The sequence below is a fragment of the Tachysurus vachellii genome, chromosome 6 (assembly GCF_030014155.1).
Source record: "Tachysurus vachellii isolate PV-2020 chromosome 6, HZAU_Pvac_v1, whole genome shotgun sequence".
In the NCBI taxonomy this organism is placed as follows: Eukaryota; Metazoa; Chordata; class Actinopteri; order Siluriformes; family Bagridae; genus Tachysurus; species Tachysurus vachellii.
Genome location: NC_083465.1, coordinates 7,374,142 through 7,391,993, shown reverse-complemented (window position 1 = coordinate 7,391,993; position 17,852 = coordinate 7,374,142). Strand labels below are relative to the sequence as shown.

The window sequence follows — 17,852 nt, the reverse complement described above, 5'->3', positions numbered from 1 at the left end:
CCTGGACCTGCTTATTTGTTGGCTTTAGATTATAGTGTTTATTTGCTGGTTCTGTGTCTGTAATAATATGCATGTCTTTATTTTGTACAATTAGAGTTAAGTCTAGACAGTTGAGTTGTCTCCTGCATGCTGTGGATTAGACAGGACGTTACAGGGAGAAATGATGCTGGGCTTCTAAATATTAAACATTTAGGGAGAGGATACACACAGAAAGAAGTACTTTTATCTATAATCAGCTTCCTGACAGGAAAGCACACCTACTTTGCTGTGACTTCCTGTTGAATATTTTAAAGTTTGTGCAGTTCAGAAGAATCTAAACTCTTGTCATGATGCTCCATTTACCAAACAGCTCAAGGTTTAGGTTTGCCTGACGAATCCCCTCTTACATTCTGCATACATGGAGCACAACCCCCTCCTTTTTGTTAGCTGAATAATGCTAATGGAAACCAGCTGGTGCTTTGCAGACTCCTCAGTGAGAGCATTGTACAGACATACACACACCCCCAACTGTTTTTTGTTTTTTTAACTGAAAGCACTGCATCACACTACTATGAGTAATCCTCCACTACCCTCATAGAGTTTGTATCGTAGCATGTGGACCACTTTGTTGACTTCCTGATGATGAAAGAGGGATTTTGAGGCTTGGTACACTCGCTCTAGCTTCTGAGCATGTGAAAGCTACGCTATACACCATGGCATTAGCAGATGGGGAAAGTGGGTGTGCACATAACCGTAACTAGAATATGGATTGTGGCTTGTAGAGAAATTGCTTGTAAACGTCGTCTTCACAGACGTCTTCACTTCTATTTTCAGTGAAATTAAAATTCAATAACGCATCATGATGGTGTTCTCAGGCATATCATTCTTTAATCTTTTATAAGCTGCTATGAAATGATCACTTCTCACAAACTCCTCTTGACATTTCTTATTATAGTGTTGTTTGTAAATGCAGACACCAAAGGCAGCAGATGTATTTCATGCTAGCTTACAGAAGTAGTCGTGGATTTACAGTAATATAGCTTGTTGGCATGTTGTTAAAGAGAACCTTACTTTTGTTTTGATATACAGAGAATTAATGGGCTAATGATGTTTTTACCCTTAGCCCAGCAGTTCAGCCAGCAGAACCTTAAAGCTACAACATTAACACGACATCGTTCTCACAAATCACGACTTAAAAAGCCCAGTTGTAATTTTCATTCTTGAGAATTATTGAGGCGTTATGTAACCGTTTCATGCTGGTCATCGGAACATGTTTCTGTTGGCAGCGGCTATGGAATAGCATATCAGCTATCCAGATGTTTCTTGTTTGGTTATTTTTAGCTTAATATTTTGAGCACTTGCGCATGAACGGAAAATTGAATGATATTGAATATTGATTTTTTTTTTGTATTTGGGAGGATTCGTGTATGAGTGAGTGTAACTATGAGTCTGAGGATATTTTGATCCACCAGCTAATAAACAAGTCCTTCTTCAGTTTCAGATGTTTTTTTGAGAAAAAGGGAATGTACAGGGAATGTCAGAAAACACTGCTCGAGTAGCCATAGATTAGAAAGCAAAACTCCGTTTGTTTCAACATGTGCAAAGGATAGTTTCATTTCCTGTTTTACAAGCCTGTCATGAAAAGTGACTTCCTTTACCAGGAAAAGGAAATGTTTCAGTATTTTGAAGAAATTTAAGGTGAGCCATTGGTGTGGCTTTATACTGTATAAATGTTGCTGATTTAAACAAAATAGTTATTAAACCGACAGGATAGTTGACATTTGACATTTTTAACATTTTGACATTTTCAGGGTAGTTTTTGTGCCTGTGACACCAGATTTATCTGCATTTCTAGCTGTTTTTTGGTGTGCATTGAATTTCTTTGTCATGTCACACACCCCCAGTGGCTTATATGAAATTAGGCGCTCAGAGGTTTAAGAATTTGTATAAGAAGTTTTTCATAAGTACTGTTTTTACCCAGCCTATTAGGGAAATCTATTCACAGAAACGGTTCATATGAATGTATTATCTTCAAAGTAAAAGGTGATATCAAACCCATTTCTGCTCTCTGAGATGCCCTGAGGGCTTGTTTATAGTACTATAGGTGTTAACTTCAGTGACTAAAGTTCTCACACAGAAAGCCAACAGTGTCCTGATTCAAATTTCTATCAGATTTGATAAAATAATTCATTTGTTTATACTGATTGAAAATGCCTGATAAGTCTGTTGAACACCAGAGTACTAACTTATAGGCAGAACTTTAGCATGCAGTTCTCTGGATTTTTGAGGTTTTATAGATTTTATAGATTTACAAATCTAGGGTCCATGGTCTGATCCTGAGCTCTGTTCTCACAGATTGGGTTACTGTCTGTTCTCTGCCTGTTCTTATATGGTGTTCTCACTGTGTGTGTGTGTGTGTGTGTCTGTGTCTGTGTCTGTGTCTGTGTGTGTGTGTTCTTCTGCCTTGTGACCAGAATTACAGGGCTTGGCTCCCTTCAGGTCCACCATGGCCCTGATAAAGATAAAGCTGAAGTTACTGAATGAATGAATGAATGAATGAATGAGTGATAACATACTTCATGCTAAGGCTATTTTTACACCAAAATTGCTGAATGTACCAATAGCTCTTTAGCTTGCATTTAACAATTTAACTAGAGCCGAGTAATAATGTTTATGACTTAAAGTCAATGAAGTAGCTGATGTTCCTATTGCATTCTCTTTCTATTAATTGTTATTATATTTGTTCATTTTTTCTGTTAATTATATTATATACAGTAACCTAATTCTGATCTAGCAAATCAGTCCATAGCAAAAAATAAAAATAAAAAAGAAATTGGACTTCTTTTCTTCCTGGGCTGTATACAGTCTGTATATACAATACAAATATATTAAGAAAATATATTTAGATATAAAATGTGCTCTGCAACAAATCCAAACTCAAATGGGTATTTTTTTTTTAATTTGCGCAATAAGGATAAGCAAATTGTAGTTGCTATGCCAGAACGAAACCTGTTTAGTCATTGACACTGAACTTCAGTTAGTGTCATAGATTATGCAAATTTACCTGAATGTGGATAATGAATTTGCTCATTTATATCTGTGATTGTATTACCTTTTTGTTATTAGCATTTGAATTGAATACAGCCTAGTTAATGCTGACATACTGCACAGCATTGGCTGACATAAAGTACACACACACACACACCTCTCATACCAGTGTTGTGATGCTGTACAGGGTTCTGGCTCATTAAGAAAGAGGGCTAGACTGCCTGCCACCAGTCAGCTTTGTGCCGCTGTTTCAGTTCCACTTGACACTGCCATTCCCTCAATGCCATTCCACAGGTTTCATTTACCCCAGGCCAGGAAAGCTGATACAATGAATCTACATAGCATGAAGGTAATCATATCCAGCTGTCTCCCATTAAGAACGCTTGCCACTCCAGCAACTATTTATAGAATCCTACGATGGAAAAAATACTGAAATGTGCACAGCCCTACCCATAGTGAATACCATGGAACACTCTAGTCCAAAATGAGTGCATGTAGTGCATCCAGACAAATGTTCTGTCACTGTGGATCATTCATTTATGTCCTTTATGATGTTGGATTATATATTCCAGCTTGTTTCTTTATTGCCATTATACAGTCATTCAGTTCAGTGATTAAAGCCTGGGCTGCACCAGCATTGGGCAAAGTCAATACAACAAATTGGAATGCCCTGAAAAAGATTGAATCCACTGACGTACTAACAACCAGACATCAAACAGAACAGCCAAAGAAAAAAATCAGCAGATGATGACAGAAATATTGTGAGGGCTATGAAGTAAAACCCAAAAACAATAGTCAGTGACATCGCCAACAACCTCCACATGGAATGGGAGAATGTATTGCAAATCCAGTGTTCAGAGAACTTTGAGAGCAGAAATATCATGGCTATAGCTTAAGATGCAAATCAGTCATCAGCAGTAAGAATCAGAAGGCTGGATTGTTATTGTAATTTACAGTCATCCAGTTTCATGAGATTGCCTGGGTTCCAACCTGCTTGTTGCATAATTATATCTAGTTTCCTAGAAGTTTAACTCTGTGCTTGAAGGTGTATCAGGCTTCACTTCCGACTTGAGGGATTAAATGTACACATTCACACGCGCACACACACACACACACACACACACACACACACACACACACACACACACACACACACACACACACACACAGGAGATTAAATGACTATGTTCAGGCTACACAGGATCACAGAGAGAGTCTGGCAGACACGAATAGAAACACAAGCATACATTTTTGTATAGTTCTACATGTTAACACCATGATGTTAACCATGTTAACAAATCAATCTTAATGTTGGGAACAAGTCTAAGTCATCATGAACTTAAATGTAGCTCTAACCCTAATATTAATTGCCATCAGATACCTGATATTTGAGCATAACAGACAGAAATTTACCAAACATTTATTTATTTATTTTATGCTATGACAGATATAAAGCAGCTGTTATTATTAAATACTTGGATTTTTAGACTGGACATTAAAAGGAGAAATGATTAAAGTAACCCTGCCATTTGAAGCCCTGATTCATTTAACTATACATTTGGTTTTGCTATAATTTGGTTTAGATTTTTCTTTATAATTAGTCACAGCAAATATAAACACACCACGGGTACAGTGAAAGCCAGTTGAGATTAAAGATAAATAGTCAGGTTTTTTTTTTTGTTTTTTTTTTTTTTGTTTTTTTTTTTACATTGGATGCAGTGGTATAAGTAAAGTATGTATTCATTTGCAGTGATTATATGTCCATGTTTTTGTCCAGCTTTTAAATAGTGACAAATTTAAAATGAAAAATACTTACTGCTTTATTGTATGATATTTATAAATGAATTTTTTTGACATTTCCTCATATTAATTCTTATAAATTCTATTTACAGTTTAGGAAAGGCTTTATTGAATTGTACTTTAGCTGTATGACATTTCTTGTTGTCACAGTACCTTTTAGACCCCACCTCATGCAACAGTTGTTTCATAAGTAGTATTTCATAATAAGTATTTCATAAGTAAAGGCAATGATTTTGAACAGAGCATGCTCATGTTTACAGACGATTGGAGGATGTTCTGCTGATTGAGGCTTTAAAACGTTGGAAAGTTTTAACAGTAATGACTTGTAGTGAAAAATGAGCTGTGAAAAAAACCCTCAAGCTTATAGAGCAGCTGGAGACCAGCGAGTGTGTTCCTCATTTATTCCAAACATTTAAACCTCCAACCTGAAATAGGGAGGTGTAATTTTGTAGTTGGTGGAACATTCAGACGTCTGAAACGAAGATTCCTGTCTACACTTTTTATATTGAAAGGGTAAAACTTAGTTAGGGTTAACGACATCATGCACCCACAGCCTCCATCAGTCTTTAAACCCTGTCCATGATTACTTCCATAAAAAGACCTGATTCCAATTCCCCTCCACAAATGTGTTGTTTCTGGTTGCAGGTCCCCCTTCCTCAAACATGTCTTTCCTGTTTAGAGTCTGTCTCAAAGAGCAGAGAATTAATAATCACGGGTTTGAGTCAGAATCAGTGTATAAGATTGGAGAAGCAGAGGATTACAATGACTATTATATTAGTGATCTGGCAAATTTATTTGAGGGAACCCACCTGCTCACTATGCATGTAGAACTGGGGTGTATTTATTATTAAAGGAACTTGAGCAAAACCAAATAAAGGAGAACAGTAATTAGGAAACGTTACCGGAATTGTAACTATGTGTATATAAAGCAAACCACAATAATGCAAGTCAATAGTGTTTTGGAATTCTTTTTTAATCAAAGGAGGTTGATGATGAACAATCAAGGCATTTATTACATTAAAGTGTGTACTGAGTGATTTGAGTCATCTTGCTTGTTCGGGTAAATGTGTGGAAGCTTTGTGTTTCTTGGACCCGGTTTCCACTGAACTTTTTTTCATCACCATAACAACGAACATTTGTTCAACTTGTGTATAAAAAGTACATGTGTTTACTGACCAGCAATTGCATGCATCTTACTAAACCATTATTAAACCAAACAGAAAGAATAATATTAACACTGAAATCAGAGCAGACTCTGAATAAAAATATGATCTGGCTGAGCAAGTGGAGATTTCATTTGTTCTATACAAGAATAATCAGGAAACAAATCAAGGCCGGTTGTGTTATTGTGTATGTGTATTATTTTTCTATTATTTTAAGGAACTGGATGTCATTTGGATTAGGCTTACAGTAGGGTTAGTTAAAGCAACTATCCTGCAATCAGAAATTCTTCTTGTTTCTAGCTACAATAAGTGCATCTATTTGATGTTTATACTAGGGATAACACCGTGGTCTGAGTGTTGAGAATTAAACCACAGTGTTGAATTCTCAGAATTGATCAGAAGGTGTTGTTCTTTTCTATAACAACATGGCTCTAAGCAACTTACAGTTTTATATGTTCTCACTTTAACACTCTATTCACAGGGACACACAGGGTCCACATATCATATAAACTAAAAATATTAAAAATGTATATTCTTGGATAAGGTTAAAAGGAGAATTTTCTTTTGCATTTATGGAAGGAGCCTCCAGTTTCAGCACTTTGTCACAGTAAAGTTGTCTAACAATAAATTTCTGAGCAACATGGGATTCAGTTAAAGCTCTGATAGATTTGATGACATATTAATTGATTAATTAAAAATAAATTTAAAAATGGGTAAAAGCTTACAGGTCTGGTTTTGTAAATTAATCAGATGGATGTCAGCAAAGTCTAATGTCATGTATAGATGATGAAATGGCTATATAATAATAATAATAATAATAATAATAATAATAATAATAATAATAATAATAGGGGGGCACGGTGGCTTAGTGGTTAGCACGGTCGCCTCACACCTCCAGGATCGGGGTTCAATTCCTGCCTCCACCTTGTGTGTGTGGAGTTTGCATGTTCTCCCCGTGCCTCGGGGGTTTCCTCCGGGTACTCTGGTTTCCTCCCTCAGTCCAAAGACATGCATGGTAGGTTGATTGGCATCTCTGGAAAATTGTCCCTAGTGTGTGAATGAGAGTGTGTGTGTGTGTGTGTGTGTGTGTGTGTGTGTGCCCTGCGATGGGTTGGCACTCCGTCCAGGGTGTATCCTGCCTTGATGCCCGATGATGCCTGAGATAGTCACAGGCTCCCCGTGACCCGAGGTAGTTCGGATAAGCGGTAGAAAATTAATGAATGAATGAATAATAATAATAATAATAATAATAATAATAATAATAATAATAATAATAATAATAATAAACTAATGTTTCATGAAAGAAAATGTATTGGTTGAAGGCAAGACTCATGTTCTGTTCGGGAGAGCAAAAGCTTTCATTATAAATCATAAAATATTCAAAAAACAACATGTGAACTTAGAAATTTTTCCATACATATCAGAACTTCTTAATGTTTGGTATTCCTCAATTTTTGTTAATAACAACGTGCACTCAAGCTGGCACAGACTCCAGAAGGTTGTATTGAACCTGACGATTGTTGTATTGTATTGAACCTGACGATTTTAGATTAAATTTATCAGTGTGTCGTCTGAATGCAAATCCAGCGCTTCGTAAGACTCACAGAAAACCTGGGTCAAAGTCACACATTTGCTTAAAATTTAAATAATTACCTAGACATTTGTGCAACATCTTGAATATTGAATAGTGACAATGTAAACACATTTTATTATTTGTTGTAGAAATGTTACATTCCTAAAACTATTCATTTTTAGCTTAAAAAATAAATCAATGTCTTTTTCAGACTTTTGGATCCCTGCTCTATGTGTGGTGCTTGTGTGAAGACCCTGTAAGAATCTATGAGAATCGAGAGGAACAAAATGTAGTAGAGTTAAAAAAGGAAAAATGACAGCACCACAGATGGAAAGAGTTTTCTGCCTATTATTTTGATCATCCTCCCTAATGCTAAAACTTTGTGTTCCACATGGCCTGTACGCTTTTATCCATTGCTGGGCTGTGAGTGACCCTTTCCCATGGGAAAAATAATGGCTGTTCAGTTGGTGCTTAAAATGCGTTACAGCCCTGCAACTACTGCCTGTAGGAGTGTTAGCTCTTCTTCTTGGCTTAACTCACAGCTTTTGAATAGCTCTTAGTTTGATTTGTTTGGAAAATGAAACATTTCTGTATACAGGCTAATGGCTATGGAATGAGTATCTGTGTTTAATCATGAGTTTCAGATGTGCTTAGGTATTTTGGAGAGCAATTTACACCAGTGTGCTGTTCATGCCTTCTCCCCTCCCACTTTAAACCAAAACACAGATAGGATTACCTGATGGACTGGAATTTGTGGCTGTAGCCTCAGAATTAGGAGCTGGAGATAATGCATTACTGTCATGATATTAAAACCATCCTAGGTCTGTATTGATAACATTTGGTTTGTTTTGTTTTTACAACATAGTGTAGCTTGGTTTGGTTTTGGAATGTGCTTAATGTGTTTAATGTAGTTTTTTTTTTATCATAATAATTTATTTACAACGCCTGAATGACTTATGACTATTATTAGGAGTTAGGCTACATAGACTGTTTTTGTCATCACAGTTTCTTGGAGTCATTTCTTGCGGTTGTTTCCCAGTTCCGCCGGCTTCTCTGAGGGAGGAAGAGATCGAGTTTTGCTGTCACATAAACGTATTAAAAGTGATGGGATATTCACGGATGTTGCATTCAAGGTGTTTAAATAATGCTGATGCAACACTTGGATCACTTGGCTTGTTTCCATGTAGGACAGTTTATGGCATTTGGTTATATTTTGCTTTAGATTCCTGGCACGTATATAGTAAAATGTTTTAAAAGTATTCTTAGTGTGAAGCACTGGAAAGAGCTAAAAGTGCTTACAGTTATTTTCTAGTCTCAGATTCATGGCATTACCAAGGAGTAAACTGATAGCTGAAATTGCACGCTGAAGTTCTCTTCTATACAATCCAACTGTTCTGTCAAAGTACATTTAGACAGATTGAGTGCATGGTTTGCTTTAGCTTTGTGACAAAAGAACAAGGAGCACACAGCCTTATATCCAGGCATGATCAGGGTGTGCCTGGACGATGTCATCCACACTCCTTCCCTTGGTTACTGGAACACCCTGACAGCATAAAGGAAGAAATTGTGCAAGTCCTATTTGTTTTTTGGTTACACTAACACTTTCAGTAGAGCAAAGCAGAGCTTAGCTCATAGTTTATGGTAAGCAATCTGTGATAGAATAAATCTCAGAGCCATTTCATTACATAATAACCTCTCTTAATGCACTGGTTGTTCAAACTTGAATGGGTTATAGATTATTTTTGCTCTCTGTTTATAATTTATCAGCCAGTCAATTTCTAAAACTGTAGTGTGAGATTTACAGAGAGGTTCATTCAATTCACATGAGATTAGGTCTTTAAAATCTGCAAAATATTTTTTTCTAGATTTTATAATAAATTTATTAGAAATAAAGAAATAATAAAATATTAGTTGCCAACAGAAAAAATATTAGAAACCTGCTTGAGCTTGAATATACCAGACCAATCTTGTGCAACAATTGCATCATGGAGGCACTTTGGCTTATTGGTTAGAGTGTAATCCAGTGTGCGGGATTTGATTCTCACCTCTGCCCTGTGTGTGGAGTTTGCATGTTCTTCCCATGCTTCAGGGGTTTCCTCCAGGTTATCTGGTTTTCCTCTCCAGTCCATAGATTTGCACAGATCTGATTTTTCTGCAGTGTATGAATGGCACGTTGTCCAGGGTGTCACCTGTCTTGTGCCCCGAGTCACCTGACTTGCGCCCCTATTCCACAACAGCTGCCAGCTATCTGGGGCAAACATGTGCTTCCACTCAAACACATTGTTTACACTTTGTGCTATATCACAGGACAACATAACACACTGAGATGAAAGCACTATCTGCCCTCTTCCACATGCTCCATACTGACTGACATGGGAAAAAAAGTGTCTCTCACCCAGGGGCCTCTTTCTGATATGCGTAATTTGAATGTATAACAATGGCTAAAGGACCAAAGGCCAGAAAGATTTTGTTATTAAATGATATTTTAGATCTATTAGAACTTAGTGAACTACCATATGATATATTTATGGTGACGTTGCATGCTCTTTTATCATCCAGACAGCAATGGTCTTGTGTTCAACAGCATGAGGTTTAAAAGAACAATTTATAGGAGGAATTTAATTTTTTAAGTATTTTTCACTATGGCTTATGGTTTACTACATTTCCCACAATATTTGGGAATTTAGAACATGCTAAATAGAGCAATGCTTGAGTGCTTTTTGTCTGTCAAACCCTCTCACCTCCTTATCTGTACACTCAGCTCATGCTGATCAGGTGATAACTGCTGTCAGAGTCATTGTACTTGACATCGAACATTGTCGAAAAAATTAGTGATAAAAGAAGCCTTTGTTTTTAGGCTTTAACAATAAAACCTAACTATTATGTTAAAAAAATTTTAACACTCCAGAACTTTCATAAATTGCTAAACATTGAGTGCCACTGTTACCTATTTTATACTGTTGTGAGAATTAAATGAAGTTATTTTTAATGTTATTCCGCAGCATTTTTACAAAGGCCATGTGAAATGTCCACATAAGTATGACTAAAGATAAAAGATTGGAAGTTAAAATCGTAAACACGGCTTTGAATTCTTCATGTCTTTTTAGCTTATCTTATGATGACTGTTTTTGGAATGTTTATTTTTTCAAATTTAAGCTTGTATGTGGCCAATTTTATTGGCCACCCAAGGATCCCTATTCTCATGTGGTACAGTGAAACAGCGAAACAGCAGACTGCCAGAACACTGTGCCGACGTCTGGATGTTGACGTCTTGATCTTAAGCGGCCTCCAGGGCAGGGGTCATTGGCCGGGCAGTTCACTAAGCCCATATATGCTGTTTTAATTGTTTCTGGAACTAGGAGGCTATATATCTCCCTAAACTATAAACCTATGTTCTCTCCAAATGACTTTTGTTAATTTCATTGCTGCTACATTGTCTCTACGATTATTGGGTTTTAACTATTTTAGATGAGCATTCATTTGTCAAACTTGGCTTCTTACTTTATAGATTTACTTTGGTTCTTCAGATACATGACATGGCCAATGGTTTGTGGATACAAGATTATGACACCCATAAATGAGCCTTCCACAAAATGCACACAAATTTGGAAGCACATTATTGTCAAGATTATGTTTGTGCAAAAATCGGCATCTTGGAATTTAACCTTTTTGTGAAATGAAGGTAGACTTTTAATGTTTTATTCACAATTGTGAACTGGAGCTTGGGAAAGAATATATGCTCTTTTTTAACCCTGCTTAGGAAATGAAGGGTGGGTAGCTGTAGGAAACTCAAAAGATAAAATTACAAGAGCAAAGAGAGATGGAGGATGTGAGAGAAATGAGCTAGAGGTACAGCAGCACCCGAACATGTGTTTATACAACGGGTTTGCAGAGTTTGCATTATCAGACATTAAGTTGGTAGGCACTGAGTTGCTAACAGGCAATTTGCTTATGTTTCCTTTGTGTGGCCAAAGACAATGAAATGACGAAAATCCAAACCCAACATCTATCTTCAAAGAGCTGAGTGATGTTTAATGGACATAGGAAAAAGGAAGAACTAAAGGCTTACTTTATCCATGTTTCACTGCTATCCGTTAACTATCATGGGGTTTTACTTGTATTCAGCATTTTATTTGAGTGTTTCCAGGTTGTGTGCCAAAGGAAACTTTACTGTTCTGGATCCAGCTTATACTGGCAGGATAAAAGATGCTGAGGGGAGGGAGGGGACATTATGGCCAGCTGATGGGACATATTTCACATGCCAGTGCTTTTGCTTTTTTAAGCCAAGCTGAAGTATGTGATGAATTTAAACGTTAGTTTCCTTGAGAAATGAAAAAAAAAAAAAAGGATATGATTTGTTAGAGTTTAAAAGGATATTACCGTTGATTGATTCATGCAGTGGAGTTTTGTGCCATTAGGAACATGTGCACCGTTTAAACCTGTGTTATTGTGTTTCCACAGAAGGAAGTGAAGGACGTGTTTGCAGCCATCATTTTCGAGGCATCGTACAGCCTGGGAAAGCATGTTCTGGAAGAACGTCGTGAGAATGAGCTTGCTGCACTCTCGCCTGTACTGCGATGGAGAAAAGGAGACAAGATTGCAGCAAGGGATGAGGTTAGATAGTATTGATTATCCAAAAGAGTTCATGGTATACTCCTCCCCTTCGTTTTTACTAGTTATTTAAGATTTTAATTCCGAAGACATTAAGGATGTTGACTTTACTTGAGTGGAATGTTTTGTTAAGTGTTGGCTTTATTTGTGTAAAAGTTTATCATCTTAAAGGTCACATTTTTGTTTATCCCATATGTTTTACCCATGAATATAAAAATCTTTCACTACATCAGGAATCAATTATGATGGAATTATTATCCTTTCTAAATATTAACAGTTTTTATTAATATATAATAAGTACCCTCAAGGAAAAGGTGCTCAATTTTTAATTATTCCAACAAAAATATTATTTTATTCTGGAGGACTGGAACTGGAATTCTCTTTTGGAAGGTGAATATTGAGCCGCCCTTGATCACAGAAATGTCCATGAAGTGTCTAAGCGCAGTGTCTGAACTGAATTCTTGCACAATAGCACCCTCTAGTATGAGATTTACAATTTATCACATTGACATTCAGGAGTTGTGTAAACATCCTGTACTTTTTCTGTTTGCAGACCTGGTTTGAGAAGAACTGTCTGTCCGATGACTGTGCTGCTGACCTAAAGCTGCATGGCAAACTGCTGCTTTCAGGGTAAAATTGTCCGTCTGTTATCCTGTTCTCTTCCTTGACGCTCTCGTTGTACTTGGCGGCTGCTTGCTGGTCTGTTTTAGGACTGTGATGTCATGAAGGTTGAGTTGGTGTGGGTGTGTATACTGGGGCTCTGACACATGCTTGGCTCCGACTAGCACTGGATGTCGTCCAGCTTCCAACTTTTAAGGAGGTTTCAGCGTCTGCTTTGTAATGATTTAGGTCTTTTTGTAGAAAAAAAAGGCAATAGTGTTTCCTTAACCTTACCTCAGAATCAATTCATTGTTTAGATATTTAATCTCTGGTGTGTGTGTGTGTGTGTGTGTGTGTGTGTGTGTGTTTGTGTGTTTGTGTGTGACTTCTCCTGTTCATCATTCATATCAAACTCATTTCCATCAAACTCAACCTTAAAGAACCTCAGAAACATATTGACAATGTTAAGGCTGTGCTTTGCATGCATACTTCCTATTGATTAACCATCACAAAGATTTAAATCCTCACTTTTAAGCCATCCTTAATGAGTTTCTGTGATGTTTTTGTTCACTCAGACATCACATCAGGCCCCATCTTGCTCTCGGTGGAGTGAAAAACGTCTCTCTCAACATAACCATCGTCAACTCTGGCGATGACGCTTATGACACCAACATCTACTTTAATTTTTCCAGGGAGGTTCACTACATAAACTTTCTGCAGAGGGTGAGTCATTAAACCACAGACATATGTAGCATATTCTAGCAATGCAAAACAACAGAGAGATAGCCAGGTCTGTAAAAGAGGAAGTACAGGAAACAGGAGGTGCCATAGATTTACTGCTGGGAGCTGAAGCAGCTGGTTAGCATCATATCTTTTAGCCTCCTTTAATCATCATATCTCAGCGTTCAGGAGCATCTTTTAAGCCGACCTCCAGTTCCATGTGTTTTACTGAAACCAAAGTTATCAGAAGGCATTCTGTTGTAGGAACATGTGCGCCTTGTGAGATATCCGTCACACTGGACTTACTCAGACTAGAACAATGTGTGGATTTTTCTTAGAGAGGAAAACAAATGTGGGTCTGACAGGCGTAATCGCAGTTGAGAACTTGCAGTTTTGCTTGCTCAAATTTATTCCACCTGTCAAGCATCTTTAGAAATAAGTTTAGGAGTTATAAAAAAAAAAACATCTGAAAATTTTTGAAATGTGATTTTGTTTAGCATTTTTTTAAATTTAACACAAAGGTTTTTATTACAAATGCTATTTTTAGCAATAACTTAAGCAATAACTAAAGAAGAAATCTTAAAAATACTTAAATGCATTTCAGATTTTCTTAGTATTTGGTATGTGACCTTTTTGCTTAAATGATTGTGTGCACTGATGGTGATATTTTACTCCCGTTTGTGTAAATCCTAAAGAAACCCTGATAATCCATTTCAGATCAAATTTTCTCAGATTTTCAGTGTGGTCTCAACTTTTTGGACTCCTCTGTACATCACTGCATGCTTCACATTAAATAATAATTAACTGGCATGGACGTCACCAATTGGTTAACATGAACATACCACAAACGTTTATATTAATGTACCATGAGAAAGGTTTAGGGAATTAATATAGTTCTGGGACTCTTAATATAAAGCATTAAAAATAAATACGAAATTATTTATTTTATATACATTATATATTAATGACTATGCACTGTTTATATGGGGCCTTCTGCTATTGTAGCTGATCCAGTGGTTTCATGTATTTTGTGTTATCAGGTGCTTTTCTGCTCACCATGGTTGTAAAGTGTGCTTATGTGGGTTACTACAGATTTCCTGAGAGCTAAAAACAAACACTTATCTAATCTCTTTGATTTTTTTATATTGTGTTGCTGCTATATGATCGTCTGATTAGATTGAACGTTCAGGTGAACAGTTGTCTAATATATATATATTAAAACCAGGATTTTTATTGTTGTACAGGTCATGACCCATCTGGAAAGAACAATGCATACAGGAATCAGCACTGTAGTAGCTTTTCTATTATTGTACACAGTGTTTTAAAATACTCCAGCTCAGAAAAGAGTTAGCGGTGTTGATATGATTCCTTGCAGTGCAGAGGTCAAGCCAGAGCAGTTCCCATGGTGCTCTTTCCCGCATTGCTGGACCAAATGTGAACTCATACACTCCTTTAGACTTCATTGTTAATGTTTTTTTTTGAACAACTGTATTCCTGGGCTAAGCTGCCCAGCTAATGAGTTTTAGAAATTCCTTCAGAATCACAATGTTTTGAGTTTGTGTAATGTGTAGACACACAGTGGACTTTATTTCTAGATAGATACTGGTTCAGGGACAATGAACAAATAATCAAATGGCTAGATTTTTGAACTTTTCCTTTAGCAATCTTGGTAAGTTTACATTTACTTGTATTAAAATAAATGTGGGAGTGCCACGAGATGTGGAGACTAAAGTGAGGGTCTCCTGGGTCTTGTCATTTTCACGAAACCATCTCTGCACAAACAGGCTTTGAGAGCATAAGCCAGCGAAAGTGAGACAAAAAAAACATTCAAAACATAGAGCAAACATTCCCTCTTGTCCAGAGAGACTGTCCATATGTCGGTTCTTTCTCACAGACTGCCAGGTGGACGATGGGTAAACAAACTGTCTTCACTTCCTTCACTTCCTTTGCCATCGCCTGAGGGAGCACTTGCTGTTTGTGAAGCAGCAGTGCAGTCAGGCAACAGAGAAAATTCTGGCACCCCAGAAGTCTTAGGAATCCCCTGTCATTTCTGGTGCACGTGGATGTGAGGGATACATATTTATTCTCTTTGTGAAGAAAAAATAACACTCTGCCAGCCTGGGCCACACTAAGAGCTCAAGGACTACACTTTGTCTAAACTGGGATGAAGTGAGTAAAACAAGCCACATGCAAAGTGACTGAAATATACACAGGCAAAGTAAACTCATTTTAAGTTCTAGGATTCACAAACATTTCTGAGCTCTCCCATCCCTGTTATCTGCACGGATTATTTATTGATATATTTTCTTCCAAGTGCACTCTACTCTAAGAATAACTCATTGTAAACTTAGAGAGGGGGAAGTGCGTAAGGTCCGTGACTCACATGCAGCTCCGCAGCTCTGCGTCCTTCACTTCTCCTTCTACACAAAATTTGATGAGCACCAGTTTGTCTGTTTTATCAGTGCACTTGTCAGAGTCAGAGTCTTCCCACGCATGGACTTTAGAAGGCCAGGTCCATGAACCACGAACGTTCATTCCCTGCAAGGGTCAATGCCTTATTGTTTACACAATCCAGCCAAAGAAGCTACGCAGTGTTTGGAGAAGCTTCCAACCACACTGTCTGGATGCTGTCACTTTTACTGTCCATTTTTGTATATCATTCTCTCTCTCTCTCCCTCACTCTCCCTCTCTCTCTCTCTCTCTCTCTCTCTCTAAAAATAAATGTCATGTCCTTCATAAGACTTTAAATTCAATCTTACAGTATTACTGTTTTTTTGTTTTGTTTTTTTTAGTAGTAGATCAAATGAGACACATTCACATCACCATACCAACCAAAACAATGGAACTTGACAAGCTATTTTTGTTCCATTCATAATCTCACTAGTAGTTTGAATTGTCTTGTACTATAGTGAAGTGTATTGTACAGAACTGTATTTTTTATCATTTCAGGTGGCAGAAAAGGAGGAAAATGTAGAATAAGGAAACTTTATTGATAAAGCCAGAACACAAAAGCCAAAACAGTAACCAGGAAGCTTGGTCAGGAGATCAACAAATAACATAAAACAGACTTAGAGATTTAGTGTAACAAAATACAGAAGTAAAAACAAAAACCAGGTAACAATAAGGCTGTATGCAAGGCTAGATATGGACTATACTACTGTAGGACACAGAGCTAGAGAGAGATAGAGTGTGCGTGTGTGTGCGTGTGTGTGTGTGAGTGTGTGTGTTTGTGTGTGAGTGTGTGTTTTTGTGTGTGAGTGTGTGTGTTTGTGTGTGAGTGTGTGTGTGTGAGTGTGTGTGAGTGCACAGTGTGTGTTATGGCTCTGTCCGCCCTAATTTAAATGGCCAATAAATTTTTCTCTGGTTATTCTTTTTCTGGGTACTAACCCCTGGCAGCCATTGTGATTTTCTTTATCACTGTCACTTGCTGTCTAATTGGAGTCAATTTACTATTTAATAATTTAATACTTTAGTATTTCCTAATGTTCATTTCTCCTGCAGGAAGAGAAAGGCATTTCCTGTGAACTGATTCAGCTGGACTTCCTTAAATGCAGTGTGGGATTTCCTTTCATGAAAGCACAGACTAAGGTTTATACTTTTGTAAAATATATCGGCTTGTTTTTAAATGTAATAGTTCTATCAGTAGAAATTTTTTCAAGGATCAGTGCTCCTGGTCATTTTTTAAATGTGCCTGTGTTTCTTTCTCTTTTAGTATCATTTGTCTGTACTTTTTGACACAAGTCATCTGTCTGGTGAAAATAAAACACTGCTGTTTTTAGTACATGCCAGAAGGTGAGTGTTGCTGTATATTTATTTTTCAGATATTTGGGACTGCTCTAATGTTTACATTTGTACTTAACTGACTGGATTCTAAATCATGATTTTTAAAACCAGAATGAAGATGTAAATAAAATAAAAAACTCAAATGAATTGTACCAATAATGCTTTTTTAAGAAGACTGAAGTACAGAAAGTTATTTAGTCAAACTTCACAGGCTGTTAGACTGAAAATACACAATGTATAAAACATCTATGTAGCCAGTTACAGTAAGTGCTATTGTGTGGTTGTACTTTGTTACTGACTCTCCTGTTAACCACTGCGCTTGTGAATTTTGTTTGTGTAACTTAGTGCCAACCCAGAACATGAGAACAAATTACATGATAACACGTTGGAGCTGTCTATCCCACTGATGCACGAAGTGGACACAGCTGTGACTGGGTAAAAGTTCATTTCATCACAGGTCTAAATACAATTCACATCAAACACAATTCACATTAAAGACAATTCACATTAAACACAATTCACATTGAATACAATTCACATTAAATACAATTTACATTAAACATAGCTCACATTAA

General features: G+C 37.0%; 1 protein-coding gene across 3 annotated transcripts in view; it reads left to right on the top strand.

Annotated features, from left to right (window-relative positions):
* Nucleotides 1–17,852, top strand: part of itga9 (integrin, alpha 9) — a 62,431-nt gene that overhangs the window by 31,429 nt on the left and 13,150 nt on the right. For all 3 annotated transcript variants that reach the window (XM_060871961.1, XM_060871959.1, XM_060871962.1), the window contains 6 exons: nucleotides 12,025–12,177; nucleotides 12,728–12,804; nucleotides 13,350–13,497; nucleotides 16,996–17,082; nucleotides 17,207–17,286; nucleotides 17,623–17,712. In XM_060871961.1, the coding sequence (XP_060727944.1) occupies nucleotides 12,025–12,177; nucleotides 12,728–12,804; nucleotides 13,350–13,497; nucleotides 16,996–17,082; nucleotides 17,207–17,286; nucleotides 17,623–17,712 (635 nt within the window). The remainder of the gene's footprint in view (nucleotides 1–12,024; nucleotides 12,178–12,727; nucleotides 12,805–13,349; nucleotides 13,498–16,995; nucleotides 17,083–17,206; nucleotides 17,287–17,622; nucleotides 17,713–17,852) is intronic.